Genomic DNA, 27,921 nt, shown 5'->3' on the forward strand with positions numbered 1-27,921 from the left:
ACACACGTCAATTGTGAATGAACGATGTTCCGGCGCACTGACGTGATCCAATAACGTTTTAGTTGTTATTGAGTTCAATGATATTGCATTTAAAAGATGATATTAACAGATGTTAGGCAATTATTAAAAGATACTTTTGTTGTATTTTAAAGCGATTTTACGAGCTACTATTTTCTTCACTGTAGTTATGTGTTATTACCGCTGGAGAAGTTAGGTGTAATACGTGTCAGCTGTTTTGAGGCCACATGTTGTGTCTTCGGGTGTTTTTTATTTCGTGGTTTTCTTTTTGAATTATATTATGGGTAATAAATAGAATAACAATGATGTACGAGTACCTCGTTTGTTATTCTTTAAATATTGCTAAAACGGCGTAAAATCTCATTCACCAAATGGCATACATGACTATATTTCGTTTCAAAATACTACTTTTATACTAAACTCATTACGCGCCTAAAGGGGACATAACTCCCTCGAACTGAACTATTCTGGTTTCACAAATCCAGAAAAGGTTCATATTGCAACCGCGTGATTGGCAGGTGAAAACATCGTCAGACCAGTAAAGGCATCTGTGACCCTGATCCTCACTTACGTCTCGGTCATTTGCACGGGGTACTGCGAAGAGGCAGACATGGATTTGCCCCTTAACTTCATCATGTATTTGGCAGTTCCTGCCTTGCTTTCGTTATCCTGGGTGAAATACAGAGGGCTAGAATATATTTTAATTCACTATCGATGGGTATTTGTATGTTTGTTTCTCCTGCCCGTCTCTGTGATTTACGATATTGTCATGTACCTTAGGAATTGGCTCGTCTTCCAGTTAAACTCAGCACCGAAGAAGCACGATCAAAAGGTTCAGCACGTGCAGAGACAGGTAGGTTTGCACGTGCATGCGTGAATATATATCACTATTTCAATGGCATTCGTGTTGTGTGGTGTTCCTTGCAGCCGGTACAAGACCTGTCAATAGCGCTGTCAAGTTTAACATTCTATCCTTGTAGCATGTTTGGAAATGTTAAACATACTCGATGACTCAGTCGTTATTTTTTTTACGCATTTTTAACTTACGTACATATTTTCCCGTTAAAAGCGTATGAGTACCGTTTTAAATTACCAGCGCTTACAGTTGATTGACATCCGTTAGTCGGCTACAGTAGACGCATGCACACCACTGCCTAGCAGTGTTTTATGTAGTTATTTGTGTGTACAGGCTCCGTGGTCTGTAATCATAAGAATGTATGAATATGCATTTTCTGTGGCAATGAGATCAAGGAAGCGTATTATCAGCTGACGTCCAATTTTGTTCAGTTATTTTCCACTGGCTTATGTAAATGGCAATGGAAATTCTCCTTGGCTGTATTTCAGTTAATATTTTTGATGAAATATACTGAAGTATTTAAGAATATGAATTAATCAATACAATATTGAAAAAGTACTCAATATGTGTTTTTGGATTATGTAGGTACTGGCTGATATCTGGAAATAGCAGAAACTGATTTAATTTTATAGTTGGTACCAGATATTATCCTGAAAACAATTATAACAGGGACAGTGTGGGGTAAAACAACTACCAACACTCTGCTGGATGTGAGGCTGTTTATTTCCGCCCGGAGAATATAATTGGCAAGCGTCACCCTGTATTAATAAACACAATAGTATACCATGTATCACACATGATTCATACAGGAATATAATAAACTTATTTATTCCTTAGATAGGTAAATACATAGAGATAATTGCCAAGAATGCATTAGTAACATTACTTATTGCACATGTAGAATACTGGAATTATATTTTCTCATTATGCAAATTGTAATGATAATTACATATACATGATTCTTCATTCATTGCATGATGATACTATATGCACTAGCGATATAAAATAAGTATATATACATACCCAGTGGGTGGTATGAGGGTGTACGCAATCGGGCACAACACCAGTATTACGGACAGGGACTTATCTGTCAAAAATATTATTAAATGATAAGTAATATACAATGTAATGTGGAGTAGAGCTAGGAATACATTCAGGAACATAAAACTACTTCCACACATGGATAGCTACATTTATATTTATCATAGTTAAAACATAGCAGCTTATATTAAAACACATTCTCTCATCTCACACATAAAGTGAAAGGATAGTAAACATAAGAATATGTTAGTAATACTTATTCATGTTTGTAGCTTAAGATAGGAAAAGGTAATTACGTATAGCGCACTTTACATACTATACAATGTAATGTTTATTTGAATGATAGTAAAGAGACATACTTTTATTAAATACATACTGCAAGGATTAAATGCAATATTACTTTAAGTAAATGAATACTAACCTTAATCTTACACTGTCTGTGTAGCTGTCTTTAGCTGGCAAAGATTCAGTGCGGAATGTGTGTGATTGTGCAAGGAATTAGTGAGACTGCGCCTGACTGAGAAGCGTCATGGCCTGGGCAATTAGTCAGTGTTGCCAGGCTCTAAAGCTTAACCTTTAACCTGCCTAATAATAATAATACAGCTGAAAAGGAGAGAAGGATAATAATTAAGAGAATAAAAATATAGTTGCAAGCAACGATGAGGGCTCCGTGCGTTTAATACAACTCATCTGTTTCTAACTCACATGTTAATGGTGAAAGTAGTAATGGTTAGTTAATATGAATGATATCACTAATAGTCGAATGCTCTTTTACTGGAACTACTGGAAGTTTCTAGAAGCTGTTCTCAAAACATTTTTTTTTTAGATTGGAAAATGTCACTTAGGTATCATGAATCTGAAAAGAAAAGGAATCTTTGTTCAAACAATCGCAAAAGTAGAACATTTATCAACAGAACAAGTTTCCCTAATAAGTAGATGATACAGAGTTGTCTCTCAGGTACAGGCCAGTGATATCAGCTTCAGTGACGAGCGCCTTTTATTGGATGCCATCTTGTATACAGTACATGAAGCACAGTTACTTTCTACCTCCTGCGAATTACCATCGAAATCAAGTGGTATGTGTCCATTGTGGAAGCTAAGACACTTGTCCATGCTTTTGTGACATTATGGCTTGATTATTGTAATTCATTGCTGTCTGGATCAATTTACTGTGCCTGCCTTCAGAAGGTACAGAACTGAGCAGCAAGATTGATGAAAGGAACATGCAGATATAAGTATATTACGCCGATCTTATAAGGCTTCCAGAAACTGATGTTTAAAGCTCTTCTCCGTGTAGCTCCTCTGCATCTGTAACAGCTGCGGTCAGCTTCAACATAGATGTGTTACTAAGAAAGTTTGGTTTATAATACCCATGACCAAATATACATTTGGTCACTTTCTAAGAAAATGTAACGACAGTTTATCCTTCATATACAGTTTAGGATGTCAGTGGAATATTGTTATCAGGGGTAATTCTATTAGCCCGTTTGACAACTCAAGCAGCGACAGTTATTACCGGAAGAAGCAGGACTTGACTATGTAACTATTTGGAAATATTACCCAGGTACAATTGACCACACTCCAACGTGTCCAAAACAATGATGAAGCATGAATCGTGGCCCAAACTAAGAAGTGAGCACAAACAACACAAGTGTTAACCTTCGAGTCAATACAAGATTCATACACATTTTCATATAAATGTGTCAATTGAACTGCTCCTGTTTATTTCATAAAACTGATTGATGTATGAATCTGCTCGGTTACTAATATCTGCTGATTAGTTTGTTTCTAAAGCATTCAAAACTTATAATTACTAGCTCTTTTCCAAACATTACATTGTTATACTCTTCATCTGCATTGCATGCCAAAACGTACTTGACAAGTTGTGAATCACATATAACTGTCAGTAATCACAATGTTTGTACCATTTTAAACTTTATCCAGCATATTTTATGTGCATAAAGTACTCAAACATATCGCCAATTCGGCGATACCACCACACTATGAGAGGAGAAAAGCATGTGCCTGCACGAGGAATACATGCAAAATCATGCGTCGGATAAGAATAGACATGAAATGTACAACTACTGAGACGGCATTTAGGAAGCTTGAGGGATTGGTACCAGTAAAGGTTTGAAACTATTTAAATTGCAAAAATCAGTTACAAACATGACCATTGTCTCTTTTTTTTAAATGAGGGGTAAGTAGTTTATTTCCATACTTTTCCGAGTGTATTAGCGATCACACCAGGGACACACTACAATAACGCTCTATATAGGCTCCCTGATTACACCAACTGCGCATCGGAAAGGGCCCACTCATTAAACTGATGGCGTATCAGCCCATTCACACATTAATTATCGGAATTGCTATTACGTACATATATTTATACATATGTTACTCAACTTTGAACATGCAGACTATGGTGAGTGGTGGTGTGCAGTCCTCTAACTTGTAACCATGAAACAACTCGGTAGAGTGATTGAAGAAGCGGCTATATTCGTCACATGCTTACTGAGGGTAATCTCCTGGAACTTCACAAACATTCCCTCGCGTATCCCTGGGCCGTCGGTGATATAAAGAAGTGCCTATTTCCTTAATCTGCCGACACTTGTGGGTTTTGAGGGCCAGTATTGCTTACCATAACTGGTACAATCTTTCAAACAATTTTGCATGATTACCGCTGTTGGCTGTCTGAAGCTGTGACCGAATTTGTTTCACACTCTTTAGCTTTCATTTGGGGCACGTCTCAAATGTCATTTTGATCTTTTAGTAGAGGCACTAGCCGACAGAGGGTGCATTTCAGCGACTCAACTTGATAAGATAGCCAGAAAGCCGAAAGTTTGAAAGCCGTAGCTCTTGCAGTTTGAGTGCAGCAGATTTTGAGAGCAAAGCACTCGGGATTTTGCTTGAAAAACAGCACCAAAAACTGGAATCCAAAATAGCGGCCAAACGGTGCATTTTAGCGACTCGACCCGTCGAGGCGAAATTCTAGACACTTTGATTGCGCATCTGCTCAAGAAATCTGGAACTCGTAGCATCTGTAGTTTTGGAGATATTTGAAGTTGAAATTGAAAAACATAAATTGATTTTGATTTATCTCCCCTTTGCTATTGGGCCTACAGCCTTGAGATTTTAATGGGGAATATCTACACCTCGATGGGCATCTGCCTGATTTTTTTCAAGCGATTCTGTCCACTGGTGCTCTTTGTAGCTCTGGTACAAAATCCGGCGGAATAATAATAATAATAATAAAAACACGAACGATTACAATAGGTCTCCTGCTTAGCAGCAAGGAGCCCTAATTAAAATAATATTATTTACACTAAAATACGCCTGCACACAATGACCTGTTGACATATTACGTATTTTGATATTGGAGCAACAGTGACAGGTTTTCTGTACTGCCTGTCAAGGTGGGGAGATGGCCAACTTGCAGGTTTCAGTATGGGTGAGCAAGCACGGATGTTCATTATTATCTTAATTAAAAAACTGAACTATTCTTTACATATACAGACATAATGGTTACTGGGCATTCTCACCAACAACTCCATCACTGTTCTGACTATTAATAGATCTGTTGCATAAATAAAGTATACACACTACTACTACAGACTGATAGATTTGCCACTGCTCCACATTTCAACACTAGTTTGGCTCAACATTGCGTCTCAAACCTATCTAGATGATGTAGACATTGTACTGTGGTGTACCTGCTGTGTCATACCTTTTGTGCAACAGCTGCGACTGCAGATCTGGTACACTGTATTTGATTTTGTAAACACCCACAGAGTTTAGTAAAGGGTGTGGTGGGCGGTGTCATGAATAACACATTCACACTTATCACTTTCACAGTGGAGATGCATATTAAGACCATATTGATTAATTTTGTCAGAGATAAAACAGTGGAGAACATAGTTCGATCATTGTTGAAACTAATTTAATTTCTAGAATAGTTATTAGGCAGTTATTATGGCCTGACACAGCTGTTTCCCGTTAACAAATATCTGGAAATATATAGACTGCAACTTTTTAAAGTTAATAGGGAGCCAAATGAGGACAAAAACATGAGGTTTTTAATGTATTTTTTTAACATGCCTTATTTAACAGAGTTGAAAGAGATGGTACACTGTTAAATACAGAGCTGAAGAAATCTATAATACCTTAAATATTATATCATCTGTCCAGGTGTAAGTTTCAATGCTCTTTGAGGCAATGCAGATTGCATAATGGTAGGATGGGAGATGATCCTTTGATTTTTGATAAAATATCAGTTGTCTCATTATCACAGCAGTGATTCCCCAGACAGGGTTTGATAAACAAGGAATATCACCAGCTACAGTTTGCCTCTGGATGTGTTATGTGTACATGTTAATACAATGTTGCTCAGTTGTAACATGCTTGCAGAGTGTTCTGCTGGAATGTTTTACATGAAAAACATTTGTTTATGTTATTGGTCACCATTGGGGTCACACCTTAGGTGTCACCTCTCATGTCACATGTAACCTGCGAATGTGTACTTTGTTTCACCCAGAGAAAAAAGTAAATATTAAGAATTTGCTATCAGTGAAGGATTGCAGTTTTTACCTGAGACCATTTCCTGACCTACATATTATGGACCCTAAATTATGGACACTCAAGGAAATGTCTCATATCTGTGTATGTACATGCAGATTGAATGTTGTTTTGATATTGAAAATTCCTGTATCTATTACAGGTGGATGTTCTATCATCTCTAGATGAGGTGGATGTTCTCATCTGACTGAAAGTCAAGTGAACTATGTAATAGGGTGTTGTTTGTTGCAACTGATTTCTCAAACTACCAGACCAATGAAGCTGAAATTCCAATTTGTTCAAAATGTTCGGATCTATTTTCAAGATGTGTCTTGTGTCAGTCATAATTGTGAAAAAAACCCAACTATCTATAGCCATTAGCTTGCCATTCTCTTCAGTTTGTAATCAGTTTGGAATGTGCAGCAACTAATAGAGCAACACATGCTTAAGGCATATTTAAGGTATGACCAGAGTGGTGACTTGTAAGGCATGACCCAAGTGATGACATGTAAGGCATGACCCAAGTGATGACATGTAAGGTATGACCAGAGTGATGACATGTAAGGTATGACCAGAGTGGTGACATGTAAGGAATGACCCAAGTGATGACATGTAAGGTATGACCAAAGTGGTGACATGTAAGGCATGACCCAAGTGATGACATGTAAGGTATGACCAGAGTGGTGACATGTAAGGTATGACCAGAGTGGTGACATGTAAGGTATGACCAGAGTGGTGACATGTAAGGTATGACCAGAGTGGTGACATGTAAGGTATGACCAGAGTGATGACATGTAAGGTATGACCAGAGTGGTGACATGTTGGTAACATTTAATAATGCTGTCCCAGAGGACCTCACAAACTGCTTGATCTGTCTCGATTTAGGGGTATCTTGTCCTGAGTCAGTCTCAAAATGACTTCGTAATCTCAGTTCAATTTCAGTTTCAGTCGACCTATGTCAACTCAGGTCAGTCAGATTGAGAAGACTTACACACGACCTAAACTTAACAACCTACACTTGTACTCGACGTGTACATCGACCTAATTTCGACCATGTCTATTCAACTGGCACGACTGGTTCTTGACATGAATTCCATTTTTCTTCTGCGTATACCCTTGTTTTCCAGGTTGTATAAGTTACTGGTACCCATTCAATTTGATGTTTGAAACATAGTAGATTCACCATGATGAACCTTGACGTAAACCTGGTGAGCCCTGAGAAGTTAAGACTGCTTAGAATTTGGGTGCAGACTGCTAAGCATAGGGTGGACTTCAGGGTGGCAGCAGGTTGGTGTTGAGAGGGTGTGCCACCACTGACAGCTGCTTGACTCTGATGAAGCAACTGGGAACATGATGACAGTTTTTGACTGTGGTTGGCGTGGACTCAGTTAGGTTGAGTTGAGGTTGAGATTGGTCGACTTCAGGTCAGGTTGATACCAGGTACAGATAGACTGTAAAATGGACACTAATTGGCCTATCTGGTATCCAACTTTGAATTAACCGTCAAAAGAAGTCGCCATTTGAGTCACACATCAATGTTTCGGCAATGTCACACTTCAAAGTGAAGATTGTTAGATATCTAGATGACCTTTGCCGTGGTTTAAAAGGACAAACTATTGATAGCTAAGACTGTTAATGATAGGAAGGATGCTGTCTGAGAAGAGCCTCATGAATCAAGTAGAATCTTAAAGTGAGACTCCAACAGAGATTGGCTTCCTTCTTGAGGTTTTATTTGATAAGTTTTCTTGATAGTAGCTACTTGCCATGTCTTTGTTATCATGGGATGTTAGTCATAGATTTGTCAAGTCTTGGTAGTGTTATTTTTGTTCTGATGTTGATCATGTACCGGCTAACAGCCCACACACCCCCTCCCACACACCCCCTCCCCTACCCCAACATCTTCATGATGAGTATTGAGAAACGGTTGTTGTTTCTTTATTATGTAACAATTTACATGAGTAAAACAGAATGACATTTACTTTGATGCTAATTTATTTAATTTGAAAATAGCATATCAATATTTTCCTGTTAAGGCCAGGCCAATTTTTTTTCTTGTTTTACAGATTTTTGTCCTCAGAAAACCTAAAGGCATGATGGGAAAATCATAAAAATAAGATTACCTGTCAAAGTAATATTCCATCTAAATGCTGAAAATATTTTCCTTCTGGCAGTTTATTAAATGTTTATGGAGCAAAAAGCCTCCAAAACATTGCCTTGTAAGTTTGCATTTTTGGCCATTGAGGATGTTATTTTTTTAGCAGGGAACACAATTTTTTATTTTTTTTCTTACTCATGAAAAAATACAACCAGCAGTTCCGAAAAACAAGAAAAAAGATTGACCCCACCTGAACATGTTAAATCATATGATTCTTTCATGACAGTGAAATGTTAAAGTAATATGTCATCAGTCATCAGGAAATAACTATCAAATATCACAGCAGAAACTGATGTCTGTGTACAGGCTTCTTGAGTCGAGGACATGATGATTAAACATGAATCGATTATGGGATCGTTGTATGTAACAGGTATATCTCAAGAGGAAATTAGCTATTGCTAAGTCTCCATGTTCACCGAGTTCTACCACTTAGGCCAAATATGATTTACAGAGAGATTAGATGTTCCCACAGCATGATTGTAGGTATGTTTGGCAAGAATTAGAAAAAGAAATTGAACAAAAATTATGTGTAAGCCAGGGTTATTTTTATAATGGTAGCTACTCCCCTGTTTCTCAAGTCCAAACCAAAATTTTCAAAATTTCAGTTGGTGACATACATACCCTGTATATTCCGCAGATGACAGAAATGTGCACAATTGTTTTGTTTTTTATGAGAAGGTTGTGAGTTTTGATTGGATTATACTAGACTTGTTAGTACATAATTACAGTCAAATTCAGCAGGGTTGGAGACTGGACTTTGGTAATCAGTTAACTTATGGAAAAGGACCATGATAATCTGGGCTCTGTTATCTGGAAATACTTGTAGATTCCATTAGTACTTGATTTCCTTGATCTTGTGGCTGAACAGTTTAGTGTTTTGTAGACACTGCTGTGTTGGAGATGATCTCCTTGATCTTGTGGCTGAACAGTTTAGTGTGTTGTAGACACTGCTGTGTTGGAGACGATCTTCTTGAATATCACAGCCAGATATTTCCACTGCTAAGTCGTCTTCTGTGAGAGGCATTTAGAGTGTGGCTCACTGAGGACAGCAGTATATTGATGACCAACTTCTTTACTGTCTGTGAGAGAGAGGTTTCGATGTAGAACCTATACCTACAACGGTGTTAGAACCAACACCGAATAGTCACTCTCACAGCCATAAAGAAGTTGTTCATCCATATATTGTTATCCATCATTAATGTCAGTGTGTCCCATTGGGGTTCTGAAGGGCTTCTGAATGTGAATATATTGTTGCTCGAGAGTTAGATACTTTACTGATCAAATTAAGTGACCTTTTGTGGCAAAGTGGTTCTGAGTTAGCATAAAACTGCAGTATGAAAGTTCAGTTAGTGACCCTTGTAACATGTCACCATCATTGTGGTTTGAGCAGCCATGCAGGCCTAGGCATACACCTGGCATACACCTGGCATACACCTGGCATACACCTGGCATACACCTGTAGAAACTGCTGTGACTGACAACTCATTAATTATGGTTTTTCCCTTTCTGGAAATATGATAGAGTAAAAATCTTGATAAATATGTGACCAGCCAGTTCTTTTCTGTTTTCATATTTAACAATATGATTAGCGTTATTTGAAATTGGGATGAATGTGATAAAACCAAACAATCATAGAATTGTTTTTGGTAATTATATAGTGGGAGCAATGTGCTTACCGCTCCAGCACAGAATCATCCACTGCCACAAGCTGATGCAGTGAATGTTAATTATTCCATTAACGACAGTCCATGAGTATGTGACGCTGCATTCAGTACATGGACATTCAGGCATACAGACTAAAAAGGCGTGTTATTGTTATTGGTGTTATGGTCCTTTTATCTTATCATGTGTTGTATGTATGTTCGTATGCAAGCACTTTTATCTTATCATGTGTTGTATGTATGTTCCTATGCAAGCACTTTTATCTTATCATGTGTTGTATGTATGTTCGTATGCAAGCACTTTTATCTTATCATGTGTTGTATGTATGTTCGTATGCAAGCACTTTTATCTTATCATGTGTTGTATGTATGTTCGTATGCAAGCACTTTTATCTTATCATGTGTTGTATGTATGTTCGTATGCAAGCACTTTTATCTTATCATGTGTCGTATGTATGTTCGTATGCAAGCACTTTTATCTTATCATGTGTTGTATGTATGTTCGTATGCAAGCACTTTTATCTTATCGTGTTGTATGTATGTTCGTATGCAAGCACTTTTATCTTATCATGTGTTGTATGTATGTTCGTATGCAAGCACTTTTATCTTATGTGTTGTATGTGTGTTCGTATGCAAGCACTTTTATCTTATCATGTGTTGTATGTGTGTTCGTATGCAAGCACTTTTATCTTATGTGTTGTATGTGTGTTCGTATGCAAGCACTTTTATCTTATCATGTGTTGTATGTGTGTTCGTATGCAAGCACTTTTATCTTATCATGTGTTGTATGTGTGTTCGTATGCAAGCACTTTTATCTTATCATGTGTCGTATGTGTGTTCGTATGCAAGCACTTTTATCTTATCATGTGTCGTATGTGTGTTCGTATGCAAGCACTTTTATCTTATCATGTGTCGTATGTGTGTTCGTATGCAAGCACTTTTATCTTATCATGTGTCGTATGTATGTTCGTATGCAAGCACTTTTATCTTATCATGTGTCGTATGTATGTTCGTATGCAAGCACTTTTATCTTATCATGTGTCGTATGTATGTTCGTATGCAAGCACTTTTATCTTATCATGTGTCGTATGTATGTTCGTATGCAAGCACTTTTATCTTATCATGTGTCGTATGTATGTTCGTATGCAAGCACTTTTATCTTATCATGTGTCGTATGTATGTTCGTATGCAAGCACTTTTATCTTATCATGTGTCGTATGTATGTTTGTATGCAAGCACTTTTATCTTATCATGTGTCGTATGTATGTTCGTATGCAAGCACTTTTATCTTATCATGTGTTGTATGTATGTTCGTATGCAAGCACTTTTATCTTATCATGTGTTGTATGTATGTTCGTATGCAAGCACTTTTATCTTATCATGTGTTGTATGTATGTTCGTATGCAAGCACTTTGAACTTACGTGGTTGTAGTATTTAGCTGAGTGTCATTAGTGTATGAAATTTACCAGAGACCCAGCCAGACGTTACCAGCCCAAAATGGATTTAACCAGACCAGACACCAAGGTACATTTACTCTGATGTGTGGACCATTTAAATATTTTAACCAGACCTTTGGGCTGGCTAGTTGTAAATTTAGACCATCCATCAGAAATTCAACCTGCCTTATTTCATACACCGGTGTAATATATAGAGATTAATACACGAGCGAGTGTGTCATACACTGGTGTAATATATAGAGATTAATACACGAGCGAGTGTGTCATACACTGGTGTAATATATAGAGATTAATACACGAGCGAGTGTGTCATACACCGGTGTAATATATAGAGATTAATACACGAGCGAGTGTGTCATACACTGGTGTAATATATAGAGATTAATACACGAGCGAGTGTGTCATACTCTGATGTAATATATAGAGATTAATACACGTGCGAGTGTGTCATATTGTTGTAATATATGCAAATATGCAGCTCATGTAAAGCTACGGTTGCAATAGTAATAGTAATGAGTAACATTTATACTTTGTAGTTAAAGTTTACATAAATCACTTAAGGCAACCATGCATATTTGTTAGTTTTTTATTTATTCTACATGAACACAATGGTTTCTTGGCAAGGAGTATCAGATGAATGATAACCTTTATGTTGAGATGCATGTATCTATAAATGATTCCTATACCTGATTTATTGATGCCCACACCTGTCATCCCCTACCATGACAATGCTGGAAAATTGCTGAAAGCATCATAAAACTCACTCGTTCAGTATATTGCTCAATGGGTAAATGTTGACTAAATTACATATAAACTACAGTGAAAGAAATGTTACAGGCATATTTCACTATATTTTTTTATGTGTTCATGGATGTGTTTAAAAAAATTGTTGGCAGTCTTTCTTTCTGGTATGATGTTACATTGTTTAACCTATTGCGACATGTTGTGTCTACAGGTGAGGAAGTGGCGTGACGATGGCGCTCTCACCCCAATGTGTACAGCCAGACCAGGATGGTCCAATGTCAGCTTCAGACGGGGTCTATACAAGAAAAAACTCCGCAACATTGAAGTCAACCTCATCGACATTCTCAATATTGATACAGAACGTAGGGTTGTTCGTGTTGAGCCATTGGCTAGCATGGGTCAGGTGACAGCCTTCCTCAACCCCCTTGGATGGACTCTACCAGTCTTACCTGAGCTGGATGATCTCACTGTGGGTAAGTTGGTAACAGGGGGATCACAGTTAGAGCCTGTACCATGCCAAGCTATCACCAGCAGGATTGTTTTGTCCAGACCCCTGCCAGGGTTACAACTGGTCTTCAATAACCCATCCTTGTTGTAACAGACAACAAACTGGATCAGTTGGTGAGGCTCACGGACTTGGCTGACACATCGCGTGACACGGAGTAGACTGATGTTCAAAATGTTAATCACTGGATTGTCTGGTCCAGTCAGGATTATTTAGTGACCACTGCCATAAAACAGGAATATTGGTAAGAGTGGTGTTGAAACAACAAAGAAACTAACAAACAAACAAACAAACAAACTGTTTTCAGTGGTTCTAGTATAGATTTGTAAATGTATATAATAAGGAGTTATATGATTAGGACAATAATGTTGACGTCACATGTAAAAACACCAATTTATCATATCGATTTTGAAATTATATATTTTTTATGATTTTTAAGTTATACTTAAAGTTGCAGTAGATCAGTCATTAAGACATCAATTTACATTAACTAATTAATCAAGTTCACTGCTAATGAATTAATGTCACAAAGGGAAATGTTTTCATTAAAGCTCCCATGATGTAGACAGGTCTACACTGAACGCCAGTTGTCAGATGCAGGTTGGCTGGTATCCATATCTGCGGTGTGGAGGAGCTCTTCATATGAAAACCCTCTTGGCAAATTAAAGTGATTCTTTGTAAGATCAAGCAGCTTCCTTTGTATGTAGAGACTGGAACCATTTTTGCCTGGATTCCCACTGTGTGCTATATGTTTTTGTTGTGAAGAAGACAGCATGATGATTTTGCTGATACTGATGGTTAGATTCATATGAGACAAATATATGTCTCATGGCGAGGTTACTACTCTTTTCTAATTCTGGAATGATTTGGTCATGCTGCTTGATTATAGGTCTCAAATGTCAAATCTCATGATGAACAGAATTTGACAGGGATAGCGTTTTCACAAAGTAAGTGTGACTGCCAGGCAGCCCAGTAGTCAATGTGTTTGGTTGTCACTCCGAAAGAATATGTTTGATTAATTGGTGCCTTGATATTGCAGAAACAGTCTTCAGAGAATGTATGGTGTTGACTGCCTGGTTTGTTGAAAAGAGTCCTTTTTCTTCAAGAGTTGCTAAGCTGACTGAGTAGTCATGGCTATTATAGCTGTAGGACTGGCAGGGGCAGGAGGAGATTTAGAGGGAATAGTTGCCCTTTTTCAAGTCAGGGGAAAAGTCAATGGAAATCTTTGTTGTGTCCTACAACAAGGGTTATCTGCCTTGAGTGTTGTTGTACCATCAATACAACCAGAATGTGGGCACCTGGCAGCGCTTCATGTTGTCCCATGTACAGTAGGCCATATTGTTGCACATATCACCTTGGTTCAGTAGCCATATGATATCAACTTGGTTCAGTAGCTATATATCACCTTGGTTCAGTAGCCATATGATATCACCTTGGTTCAGTAGTCATATTTTACCTTGGTTCAGAAGCCATGATATCACCTTGGTTCAGAAGCCATGATATCACCTTGGTTCAGAAGCCATATGATATCACCTTGGTTCAGAGGCCATATGATATTACCTTGGTTCAGTAGCCATAAATCACCTTGGTTCAGTAGCCATATATCACCTTGGTTCAGAAGCCATATATCACCTTGGTTAATAACCATATAATATCAACTTAGTTAAGTAGCCATATGATAACAAATTGGTTCAGTGACCATATGATAGCAACTTAGGGTTCAATAGCCATATGATATTACTGCAGGTCAGTATCCATGTGATACTAGTTTAGTTCAGGAGATATGTGATACTACTTTAGTGTCACCTTGGTTCACTGACCGACTTTGAGATTGTGGGCAACTGTATTCATAGGCCTCCTTTCCATATAGTGTTGGGTAGTTGGACTCTGTACTGGGGAGCAATCTGTGTATGGGTGCAGTGTGTCTACGTGCATGCATTATCATTATCCATGTTACGGACTGTGTATCACCCGGATCGTAGTGTAGTTAGTGATGCATGGTCACGTGAGTGAGTGAGTGAGCGAGTTTTTACACTGCTAATAGCAATATTTCAGCAATATCATGACTGGGAACACTAGAAATGGGATTCACACATTGTTCCCATGTAGGGAATCAAACCTGGGCCTATGGTGTCACAAGCCAAAGCTGTAACTACAAAACTTCCCCATCGTTTGATGAGACCCGTGTAGGTCCAGGGTAGAATAGGTCTTCAGTAACCCAGGCTTGCCACAACAGGCAAGTATGCTTGTCGTAGGAGGCGACTAACAGGATCGGGTGGTCAGGCTCACTGACATGTCATCTGTGTTCAATTGTGGAGGCCGATGCTCCTGTTGTTGATAACTGGATTGTCCGGTCCAGACTCGATTGTTTACAGACTGCCACCATATAGCTGGAATATTACTGAGTGAGGCATGAAAGTAAACTCACTCACTCACTCATTGCCTCCTGCGGATGAATGACCAGGGTATAATTGCTCTTCGTCACATGACCCTTGTAATAGGTGACCTGGCGGTTCGCCCTCCTGTCATGGTTTCCCAGTTTCATATTTCGAAGCCCATAACGTTAATAATTGAATTGTCTTGTACAGGCTCAGTCATGTGTTGCTCAGTTTGGCCTTAAACCACCAACAAACAAACAACAAAACCATGCATGGACTCAAACAAATTTTTTATTCCAAGAACATGTTATTTTAGTTGTTGTGTTTACTAGATATGTATGAAAAAGTTATTGGTAACTATAAGTACACCTCCTTGTTACAACTGATTGCCATGGCTGGACGTATTGGAAGAAAACATAGCTTGATTAGTCAAGAAGGAAAGCCAAGTTCTATGGATAGTCAACTTCTTTATTGCAATGAGTGTGACGTTTTGGTGTAGCCACTGTCTGTGTTAGTACCTACACCAAAACACCGCACTCGTTACAATAAAAAAGTTGACTATCCATAGAACTTGGTTTTCCTTCACCCATACAATTTCTAAAATGTTTTAAAAAATAATTACTATGAAATTATATACCCGATGAAATTGTTACTATCAGTCTTATAATCTGTGAAAAACACAAACATCATGAGTCTAGTGTATTTTTTCGTGGTAAGATCTAGGAGGTTATGGGCAGCAACTTGCTTGAGTGGTACCATGCTTGTATAACTGTGGACATTTTTCTGTTGATTACCCAATGGACATCATTGATCAAAGTAAATTTCTACAGGAACGATCTCACAAACTTTATCCGAATGGTATTATCTTTTTCCAGTACCCAGTGACTACATTTATTGTCATGATGAGGTAGACATCAGTCTTTCACCAGTACACCAGTATATATTTAATGTCAGAGTATGGTCTGTTGTGCATGCGCTGCGATAAAAATACTAGGTGTCTATCCATTCAGAACCAGGTATCCTATCTGTGTGAAGTGTGGTTTGATATCTCATGTGTGCACATGCCTGTGAAGTGTGGGCCAGGCAAGAGTATTAGGTGCTTGCCTTGATAAGCTCAACCTTGGATAAACTTTAACAACAGAGAAGGATATGAATGAAATGATTAGGGCATAGTTGGCACAAACTGATTATGGCTATCGATCAGTAGTGCTGTAAATCTGATATGGAGGTTTTAAAGTTTACCTTTCTCAGTACTTTCATGTTGTCCTATATCTGAACATAGGCGTGAAATGTGCTGTGTTTTATGTGGTTGGCTGATTCAGGGGGGATGCAGGGTTTGAAGAGGGGATGCAGGGATTGATGTGGTTAAAGGAGGATACAGGGAGTTAAAGAGTTATACAGGGGTTTAAGAGGTGATGCAGGGGGTGCAGGGGCTGAAGAGGGGGGGGGGAGATATGGGGTTTAAAGGGAGATGCTGGGGTTGAAGGTATTAGAGGGATGAGGTGTTGAAAAAGGGATGCAGGAGTTGGAAAGGGATCCAGGGGTTGAAGAGGGGATGCAGGGGTTGAAGGGGTTAAAGAGGGATGAGGGGTTAAAGAGGGATGAGGGGTTAAAGAGGGATGAGGGGTTGAAGAGTTATGCAGGGGTTGAAGGAGATGCAGGATTTGGAGGAGGTTCTCATGAGTCACCCCAACATATTATAACCAGTGTCACTGTCAGTTCTGCTGGAGCATGGTTTTTGTCACTTCGTGAGTTGAGTAGTGAGATATCCATTTGTATTGATGGCCGCCATTCTCCTGTTTCCTTCTTTGCAGCAACTGTTTAGTAGATTTGAATATTTCCCAGAGTTGGACAACATGTATGTTCAGGGCAAGTGCATAGGACACAAAAGTTTCTAAGACAACGTGTACTGTGTCCAACTTTTCTCCCAGTCTGAGAATTGTTTCTAGAATATCCACATGCTCAATTATCTGCTCAACAGATGTAGCGTTGACTCTGCTCATTAACACAGTATATCTGCTAAATAAAGTTAATGGCTTACACACTGTTTGGCTTTACATTGAGCAAGAGTTTTTGTGGTGCACACATTTATCAGTCCAACTACAGACATCTGTCAGCTTTTCTTATGAAAGCTTGAGATCAATTTGCACATAAAATTATGAAATAATTTTGTGTGAAACTAAAAGTATGGTAATTTCAATCATCATTTTTAGGTAGTTTCAGTTTTTTAGTCGTGATTTTTTACAGATATATGATATAGAATATATGTATGGTCTAAATGACTTATTCATAGTTTGACATCCTTTCTTCTGTAATGCTGCAACATCTCATATCTTTTGCATTTTGACTCGTTCAGGATCTGTAGCTCAAGGATTGTGATGTAACTGGACTTTGCCAGAAACACGTTTACATGCATTATTATGCTGCTTGCAGCATTACTTCGTGAATAAATATGTACATAACACATGGATTATTGACATGTTGATGTTCCACACTGATCACATCAATGTGTTGATACAGGCGGACTGATCATGGGTGTAGGCATCGAGACGTCATCCCACAAGTACGGCCTGTTCCAGCACTGCTGCGAGTCCTTTGAACTGGTAGTAGCAGATGGGAGTGTTGTCAAATGTTCAAAGGTAATAAATAAACTGCATCAAAGAAAATATAACACTTTGTTAATAATATGCTTTAAAGATCCTGTATGTTCAATGTGAACATTAAAGGATTAAAATATATTTTGTTATGAAATATTGAAATACATATTTGTTGGCCACTTAACAAAGACATTATTTGTGACAAACAAGCTGACATGCTGAGTAATTATAGTAATGCTCTGATTGTGTGTGTAAAATGTGACAGGGACTGCAGGATGGGATTGTGTACATGATAACAATAGCCTAGGTCATCAGATTACATGGAGGAGCAATTATATCCTGAATGTTGTGTGTGTAGTGATGATACGACATGTATTTCCCCTTGATAGTTATGCAGTATGCTGTATGTAGCTGTATGTTGGCATATTAACTGACAACTGATTCGGGATGCAATGAATATCTTATTACTGGATATGATACAACCACTTACCCAGATATATGTATTGTTTTTACCTCTCACTAATCATAACACATAAGGTGTATTGTTCTTACCTCTCACTAATCATAACACATAAGGTGTATTGTTCTTACCTCTCACTAATCATACTAACACATAAGGTGTATTGTTCTTACCTCTCACTAGTCATGACATCATTGTCCTCACTAGCTCACCCTTCATTTCATCTTTAATTAAAAACATAAATAATGAAGATCTCAAAATGTTGAAAGTTTGTATTTTTTGCTGTAAAATTCTCAAAAAAATCTTAATTGATGTTAATTTAATAACATTTCCAGACAGAGAACCCTGACCTGTTTTATTCTGTGCCCTGGTCATATGGAACTCTGGGATTTCTTGTGTCTGCGGAGATTAGGATCATCCCAGCCAGGAAGTATGTGAAGATAGAATACTACCCAGTCCACACCAAGACGGATATGCTACGCAAGTTCCAGGAAGAAACAAAAAAGAAGTCTGGCAATGATTTTGTGGAGGGTTTGGTGTATTCCCTGGACAAGGCGGTCATCATGACAGCCAACATGACAGATGATGTGGAACAGGACAAGGTAGGACACCTCAGATGGTGCACTGAGGGAGCCTTTGGCACTTACAGATACAAACATGGATTCCAAAATTCAATTAGTTATAGTGCTGCATGGTATTACAAGTATACCACATTGTGAATTTGTAACATTTGCATATCGCAATATGTTTATGATGAAATATTATACTGACAAATATTTATTTGTTCAATTTTAACCCATTCAACCTCCCAGGGGAGACTTCCATCCCTACACACCCTAAATTCCAATGGTGAGAAAAAAGATACAGATATATATTCAGGTAGTATGGAAGTTGGTGTTGGATGGGGACTGGGTGGAAGTTTTTCCAAATGTTGGCAATGGGTCCACTGTAAAGATGTCAAATAGCAAAGTACCAACATTTTGAGGAAATAATTAACTTTAAATAAGCCAATGAATAGAATGAAAAGTTCTCATAAAAGTTGTCAAACGTACATCTATGTTACTATTTCGATCGTTTCGTGTGATCATGTTATGTAAGTCATGTGTCGTCTTCGCTTTCGTTGCGTTGATCTTCACTCTCAGACATGTAGAAACAATTGCATAAAGAATACTTGTCACAGGTTGCCATCCAGTATGTTCCACAATTTACGTATATATAGTGATTTGTTGATTAACATGTTCAGAATAGCATTATTGTACCAAAAACATTTGTCAAAAACTTTTCATTTATGAGAAAGGTATCCATTCCTGTAATATGATTTATTGCCTTAGATTACATGCATGATGTTTACCAATCATGAGCCTCATACCAGACTGTGGCCAAAGACCGTCTTTAGAAACTAATCTTTATCCAGTAAAATCGCTTCTTACAACTGTAAAAATACTCCTGCCAAGGTTCCTGTGATATTATGATTAGAGCTTTCGAATGAAATCCGCCATCAAATAAATCTGTTTAAGTGTTATTCATACACAGTTTCAAAAATCTAGGCATTTCCCTTTATTGTGTCATATTATTGGCAAAAAGCCAAGGCTATCGCGATGAAGGAAGTACGCACATATGATGGCTGGGTTGATGGAGACATGGTGTACGCTCATTTCAGTTGAACATGTCATATATGTGAAATGAAAAATCTTTCCTTTGGAAAGCAGTTACAATTTTTTAAAACAGATTTTTTTTTAGTAAGGTGTTGGGCTGGTATTTTTAAAGAGAATAATTAGTTACATACAAAATTGACTGGCCTGGAGGACCAGTTAAACGTTTTAGTGAGTGTTGATCTCTGCAAAGATTTTTAAAATAACAGTATGAACAGAAAAATGTTCTGGTTGTTTCCCTTTCTTTACTTTGACAGAAACTATACAAGGCACTTTGGTTACTGACATATCCTGTGATTCAGTTTGAAGGTAAAATAAAGTTACAAAGTGGACAGATCTCAATAGCTATTCTTTCACAATGTCAACAACACATATCGCAATACAGGATAGTGTATCGCAACGTCACAGTACAGACTTTAAGGGCAATACAAAGCCGAAGTGAGTTACCTCAGTTCTTTCTGTAATCTGACATGTGCCCTTCCAGGTAGGTCAAAGTGAAGAGAAATATAGTGGATGTGGTTAAACAGAAAGACTATCCAGTGGGTGTTCAGTGGGTGTATTTGGTTTCAGATTAACTCAATCGGCAACTTCTGGAAGCCATGGTTCTACAAGCACGTGGAGAAGTTTCTACGTACTGGTCCTGCTGTTGAGTACATTCCCCTCCGCCACTACTATCACCGCCACACCCGCAGCATCTTCTGGGAACTTGAGGTACTTCTGAAGTTTGGCTTGCTTGCTGTTACTTGTTTGAGTACGCAGCTAAGATTAAACTACTGCTCACAACTTCATACTCCCAGCAGGCATACTGTTTCAAGTTCCTTGAACCTGTTCACTGTACCTGCGTTATGAGTGCAGCTGTTGAAACCACTTATCCCCCACACGGGGGTTAAAATTAGTTAATTGTTTCAAGTCAGATTTTGCAGGCTTTTTTTCACCGCATATTTTTCCAACTATATAGGTTGAATTGGCATTTTTGATGATTTTTAGGTGCATACCAAAAGGTATCAGAATCTGCAGAGTTGTGTTTTACGTTGTATGTGACCTTAAAAGAAGGAAGTGGGCAATTGGCAATAGCTAACAGTTCATATTATAGTTTACACACGAGAGGGTTTTAATAATAGCAGTTTTATCCATCACAGTAAGAATTCCTTTTTATCAGTTTTGAAATATCTGCTTTGAAATCTTGGGGAACAGTTTGTAATTCAGATTTGTCATGATAATCATATGCGTACTGTGCTACTAAGCACGAAAAAGGATTACCTCTTCTTAACAAGTTCTGATTCTGTCCAGCATTAGCCTTTCTTTATACGCAAGGTGTTATCAGCTAATTTGTCGTCTAACGCTGCATTCAGCAATATTCCAGCTACATGGTGGCGGTCTGTACATAATAGAGTCTGCACCAAACAATCCAGTGATCAACAGCATGATCATAAATATGTGCAATGTGATACGAATCCATATGTCAACCAAGTCAGTGAGTCTGACCACCCAATCCTCTTACGATAAACATGAGTTGATGAAGTCTAATTCTTAAAGCGACCTTCATCGGTCTCAAGGTATGGAATATATTCCATTGCATCATACCATACTTTTTGAAAAAAGTAGGGGAACTGTACTTTCAATATACAATTGTCGAAATAGGGAAATATATGGGATTGAATCAATATTGATACAATAATAATGGATGTTTTGAAAATGCATCACCACATGGATTTCATTCAAAGCAAAACTGCTTGTTCAGTTATCCCACGTTAAGTGACTGGAGTATGACATGAAAATTTCAGGTTTACAATTTTCATTCAGTATTGTGTAATTTGACCCAGAAAACCCTGACCATGCACATATGCAAGAAAATTAACGGGAAAAAGTTTGTCTACAGTGATTTATCGACCTGCCTGAAAAACGTCAAGATTCATAATGACACCCCATGCACATGTAGGAGGAGATTCATAATGACACCCCATGCAGGTGTAGGAGGAGATTCATAATGACACCCCATGCAGGTGTAGGAGGAGATTCATAATGACACCCCATGCATGTGTAGGAGGAGATTCATAATGACACCCCATGCATGTGTAGGAGGAGATTCATAATGACACCCCATGCATGTGTAGGAGACTACCACATTGTTCACATGCTTCACAGCCATTGTGTATACTTGTGGTTATAACGTGAAATAATGCTGCATACACAAGATGAATGTCTTCGTAAAGTTCCTCAATGGGTGCAATCAGCTTTTGCACGAAACATACCATCTTGACACTGATTTTAGGGGTGAAGCTAAGGTTCGGCTTATCTATGGTAATATATGGTATATGAACCATTGCCAACCTGTTTTACTAACCACCCAAACTACATGTATGTTACAGAAAGTATTTGATGTAAGGTTTAGTGGGAGCTGACATGTCCTTTCTTTCCAGGACATCATCCCGTTTGGCAACAACCCTGTGTTCCGTTGCCTCCTGGGATGGATGGTGCCCCCAAAGATCTCGCTACTGAAGCTCACCCAAGGGGAGACAATCAAGAAGATGTATGAGAAGTACCAGATCATCCAGGATATGCTGATCCCAATGAAGGACCTTGGTGACGCACTGTCTGTCTTCCACCGTGAACTCGACGTATGTACTCATTAAACATGGACAGTTACACTGATCCTTTAGCATTATGGTATGAATAACTGTGACCATGTCCACGAGGTTAGTTTAGTTATGATGCATGCATACGAACCATGTTGTGAGAGGGTTATCTGCTGTGTATGAGGTGTGCTGGACTGTCATGGTCCTCATGTATATAACAGGGTCCGTGTCCACTAGTGAGGTCACTCCACACCCATGGTGTGTATGAGGTGATCTGTCACTGGTGTGAATGGGAGTAGTCAGGTGCACCTCAGTAGCATATCAACTGTTATCAGCCTGAATGAAACTTTAACGCATAGTGTTATCATTGCATCCACAGGACACTTGTCAAGATTATCCAGCCAGTCAACAGACAATATAGCTGGTATCAGCCAATCAGCAGCCAGTCATGCTCTTAATGGTTACTGCTGTTTATGTCACTTTTGTTTGCATTGATTATTATTTTTATTGGCAACCCAGTTGAATTGTACATTCGAACCACCAAAAGAATGTAATATTTTAATAACAATGGAATGACTGCAACTGTAAATAGTGAAGATTCTTCACAATCTTTCTCACTTTGTGATATATATCTCTGTATCTTCTCTACTTCTCTAGATTAGAGACCCGTGAAGGTCCTGGGGTAGAATAGGTCTTCAGCAACCCATACTTGCCATAAAAGGCAACTGTGCTTGTCGTAAGCATTCTCTTCCCACAGGGGTTACTTGTCATATCTTCCTACGAACCTCTGTTCTAATACGTCCATATTTAGCAGCTCTAATAAAATCCCCGAGCGGCAAAAAATGGCAGCAGATTTATTTTCCTTTTTTTCTGTCCAATCAGAACACATGTTACATCGACTTAGATTCAACTTGACAAATGCAAGCAATGTGGAGAAACAAAAATGACATGACTGACTTCCGTCTAGAAGAAACATCTGAGTATCGCGCTTGGGAAGAGGTTCTAGTTTTCACGCTGCATCCGGAAATTACCGAGATCTTTCGAACGATCAATTTTGAAATAAGGTCGCTGATTGCACTACTAAATCTGTTTGCCTCCAATCACGAGTCATGAATACTCGCACCATGAAAGGGTCGTATTAGAACAGAGGTTATGTAGAAAGATATGACAAGTAACCACTGTGGAAAGAGAATGGTCGTAAGAGGCGACTAATGGGATCGGGTGGTCAGGCTCACTGACCTGGTTCACACATCATTGATTTCCCAATTGTGCAGATCGATGCTCATGTTGTTGATCAGTGGATTGTCTGGTCCAGACTCTATTATTTACAGACCGCCACCATATAGCTGGAATATTGCTGAGTGCGGTGTAAAACTAAACTCACTCACTCACTCACTCACTCACTATATCTATATCAATCATTTTCCAAAGTGGGATGGGGGGTTAAGTGAACTGTGCTCACTTCTACACTTGTTGCAGCTGTATGTGCTGTGGTATATTGACTACATCATCTCGACTTACAGCTGTACATGCAGTGATATATTGGCTATATCCTCACTATTTACAGCTGGACATGGAGTGGTATTGACTGTATCTATGTACAGCTGTACATGCAGTGGTGTGTTGACTGTATCATCTCTACTTACAGCTATACATGCAGTGGTGTATTGACTGTATCATCTTGACTTAGAGCTGTACATGCAGTAATATATTGGCTATATCCTCACTATTTACAACTGGACATGGAGTGGTATTGACTGTTTCAATGTACAGCTGTACATGCAGTGGTGTATTGACTGTATCATCTCTACTTACAGCTGTACATGCAGTAGTGTATTGACTGTATCATCTCTACTTACAGCTGTACATGCAGTGGTGTATTGACTATGTATTCTGTTAAAGCTGTACAATCTGTGGTATATTGACTATCTTCTACAGCTGAACATGATATGGATTACTGACTGTATATTGTGTTTTGACAGCTGTACCCACTGTGGCTGTGCCCCTTCATGTTGTACAATAACCCAGGAATGGTACACCCTTCCAGTGGGGAAGATGAACTATATGTTGACATTGGCGCCTATGGAGCCCCCAAGAACCCAAACTTCAGTACAATCCCTTCTACTAGAAGAATAGAGAACTATGTCAAGAAAGTCCATGGGTAGGTAGAGAGTATATGAATGTCTGTTATCCAGTAAGGCAACCCATGAAGGTCCCGGGGTAGAATAAGCCTTCAGCAACCCATGCTTGCCATAAAAGGCGACTCAGCTTGTTGTAAGAGGTGACTAACGGGATCGGATGGTCAGACTCGCTGTCACATGTCTTCAGTTCCCAATTGCGCAGATCGATGCTCATGTTGTTGATCACTGGATTGTGTGGTCCAGACTCCATTATTTACAGACCGCCGCCATATAGCTGGAATATTGCTGAGTGTGGCGTAAAACTAAATTCACTCACTCACTCATTATCCAGTAAGGCAATAGTTTATAGACTAACGAAAGAATGATCTGCTCCTTTTCATTGTAGATGTAGATTAAGGACTTTGCATGGAAGGTTCACAGACGATGTTGACAACAGATTCTTGCTGCTTGTGACACTCTGGTGATGGTAGCCACTTGAACACATGTATAACTAACTGATCTGGTCTCCCCAACCCATGCTAGTGTAGAACATGTGTAGAACTGACCATGCATGTTGCAGGAGGTCACTTACAGTGGTCAGATTAATTGACTAGGTTAATGCATTATATCCCAGTTGAGTAGACCGATGCTCCTGATGTCAATCAATCAGGCTGTCTGGTCCTGATATTGACTCATATTGCTGGGTACAGGATTAAACAACTCACAAACTGGGGAAAACAGACTCACCAGAGTATGGAGGTGACTGTGTGTGACTGGTGTTTCACTGTGTGTTCCTCTGTGTGTGACTGGTGTTTCACTGTGTGTTCCTGTGTGTGACTGATGTTTCACTGTGTGTGTTCCTCTGTGGGTGACTGATGATTCACTGTGTGTGTTACTTTGTGTGTGACTGATGTTTCACTGTGTGTGTTACTCTGTGTGTCACTGTTGTCATTGTACCTAAGTAGATGCTTTATCAGCATCCCAACACGGCGGCAGTTAGACTGCTTGGTGATTATTTCCCTCAAATTAGCAGTCTTCCATGCGTATGCAATGAAAATTATTTAGCACACTGATAAACCTTGATGGTGCAAATACACTGAATGCACTGAATTTGCATATTAATGTCTAAGTGTTGAAGAATAAGCATTTTTTAAAATCATGCAAGTATGTTGGTAACTCAAAGTCTGGATGTCGATTGGCAACACACATTACCATCATCACCTTAGGTACAGTGTTATGCTTCACGGTGTGTGACTGAAGCTGATGTTGTTAGCCCTTGGTTCAGTTTCTGTCTGTTTCAGGATTTTTGTGTCACATGTGGCAATGATGGTGTTCTTGTTTTCTCATAGAACACATGACTAAAAATGAAAAACTTTACATGACCATTTGTAAGTCCTCACTGACAAATGCAACCGTTACACAATTTAAGTACTGGAAAGACTGGTCCTGCACAAACACACTACACATGTGAAGTGTTTACCTGGATTAACAGTAGACAGTGTACAATGTGCTATTTGTCCTCCCAGATTCCAGATGTTGTATGCAGATTCCTACCTCTCTCGGGAGGAGTTCCACGACATGTTTGACCACTCCCTCTACGACAAGATGCGTTTGAAGCTTGATTGTTGGAAGGCCTTCCCTGAAGTCTATGACAAAGTCAACCGGAAAGTCCGTGATTAGTCACATGGTTGGCTGTCTGCATTAATGATGGAAGCAAATACAATAGCCTTGTTCAGTGTCCAAGTTCACTGTTAATGCCCATGTCTTTGTGGACAAACTTATATGTAGGTTGACAGTCTAAGTAAACATAATCAGTGTTATTTGTTACACTCCACCACTGAGTCTAACAAAGCCTAGTAGAAAGTCACATCAGGTAACCTTTGAGCAACCTATGACCGTCCAGTCAGTAGCGAAACAGTTAAATAAATTAACCGATCAGACAATGGCTACTACTTAGGATCGGAGGGACTTACAAAATATTCAGGTTACTGACACAGATCTCTCAAAAAACAAAAATTCGCATATAACACCTTTATTTGACCTGCAGTATATATGCTTTGGAGTTTCTGTTGACATAGTTACCATTCGCCAATATTTCCGCAAGATGACATGCTTGAATATTGGGAAAAACATGATTTTCAGTGCCTGTGTACTCACCGTTGTCATGGTTGTAACATGCGCTGTTTGCATCACCCGGAATCAATCATACGCTAAATAGCATACGGAATCATTCGGGCATGGGCCTTTTTGAGATAAAAAGTTTAAAATGTATGTGCAAATGTCCACTTTCGCGATTTGGTAAGCTGTGATCTGATTGGCCAATCTCAAAGGTTACCTGACGTGACCTCCCATAAGTTTTGTTAGACTCACTAGTTGAGGGTAACAAGAAGTACTGAGGCTAAGTTTACTGTGTAGGTTGATGATTTACAAGTTGATTTGGCTTATAGCAAGTGGTATGGAAAACAGCTTCTGCTGAGTATCTGTACTGGCGTATGCATTAAAAATGTTGAAGTGAGAAATAGAAGTTCTGTACCATTGCTAGTTACTCTTGTGTCTCTCAACAAGATATCGCTTTATATGATTTACAAAGAGACATTTTTTAAGAACTGGTGAGGTGACCTTGAAATGCACCTACACCAAATGATAGCAAGTACCAAATTATATTTATTATATCTGAGACTATGTAATGTGATTTTTGTGACTGTGTTTCACTTTTGTGGTTTGTGGTAATACTTGTTAAGTTATATTTCACTTGTTTTGTGATTTACCAGAGTGTATACAACCTTGTGTAGTTTGTGGTTGCTGTTTTGTGATATCCTCTGTTGTTAGTGCTGTAAGGGCATTCCAGGGCATCTATTCGAGGGGCAAAAAACTCACTTTGTAAACACCCTACTTTGAGAGTGGGCAAAATGGACGGAGAGTGGGTGGAGGATGTATTACATGGGGAGAGGGTGGGCGACATGGGGAGAGGGTAGGCAACATGGGGAGAGGAGGAGAAACATGGGGAGAGGATGGGCGACATGGGGAGAGGGTGGGTGAAGAAACATGGGGAGAGGAGGGGCAACATGGGGAGAGTGAGGGCGACATGGGGAGAGGATGGGCGACATGGGGAGAGGAGGAGAAACATGGGGAGAGGGTGGGCAACA

At 38.9% G+C, this 27,921-nt stretch overlaps 1 protein-coding gene across 1 annotated transcript; it reads left to right on the forward strand.

Moving 5' to 3' along the window:
- Positions 1–512: 512 nt before the first annotated feature.
- Positions 513–26,791, forward strand: LOC137290633 (delta(24)-sterol reductase-like). Its single transcript, XM_067821700.1, has 8 exons — positions 513–871; positions 12,699–12,960; positions 17,891–18,009; positions 18,763–19,029; positions 20,650–20,790; positions 22,500–22,697; positions 24,638–24,816; positions 26,302–26,791. The coding sequence occupies exons 1-8, from the start codon at positions 629–631 to the stop codon at positions 26,453–26,455; spliced, it is 1,563 nt and encodes a 520-aa protein (XP_067677801.1). The 5' UTR covers positions 513–628; the 3' UTR covers positions 26,456–26,791.
- The last annotated feature ends 1,130 nt before the right edge of the window (positions 26,792–27,921 follow it).

Source organism: Haliotis asinina, chromosome 7, assembly GCF_037392515.1.
Source record: "Haliotis asinina isolate JCU_RB_2024 chromosome 7, JCU_Hal_asi_v2, whole genome shotgun sequence".
NCBI lineage: Eukaryota > Metazoa > Mollusca > Gastropoda > Lepetellida > Haliotidae > Haliotis > Haliotis asinina.

Bases quoted from the DNA above. Each gene is read 5' to 3' on its own strand.
- LOC137290633 (XM_067821700.1), top strand. From the start codon at position 629: ATGGATTTGCCCCTTAACTTCATCATGTATTTGGCAGTTCCTGCCTTG. The intron at 20,791-22,499 runs GTACTTCTGAAG...CTTTCTTTCCAG, and splicing joins GCATCTTCTGGGAACTTGAG to GACATCATCCCGTTTGGCAA. The intron at 24,817-26,301 runs GTAGGTAGAGAG...TTGTCCTCCCAG, and splicing joins TATGTCAAGAAAGTCCATGG to ATTCCAGATGTTGTATGCAG.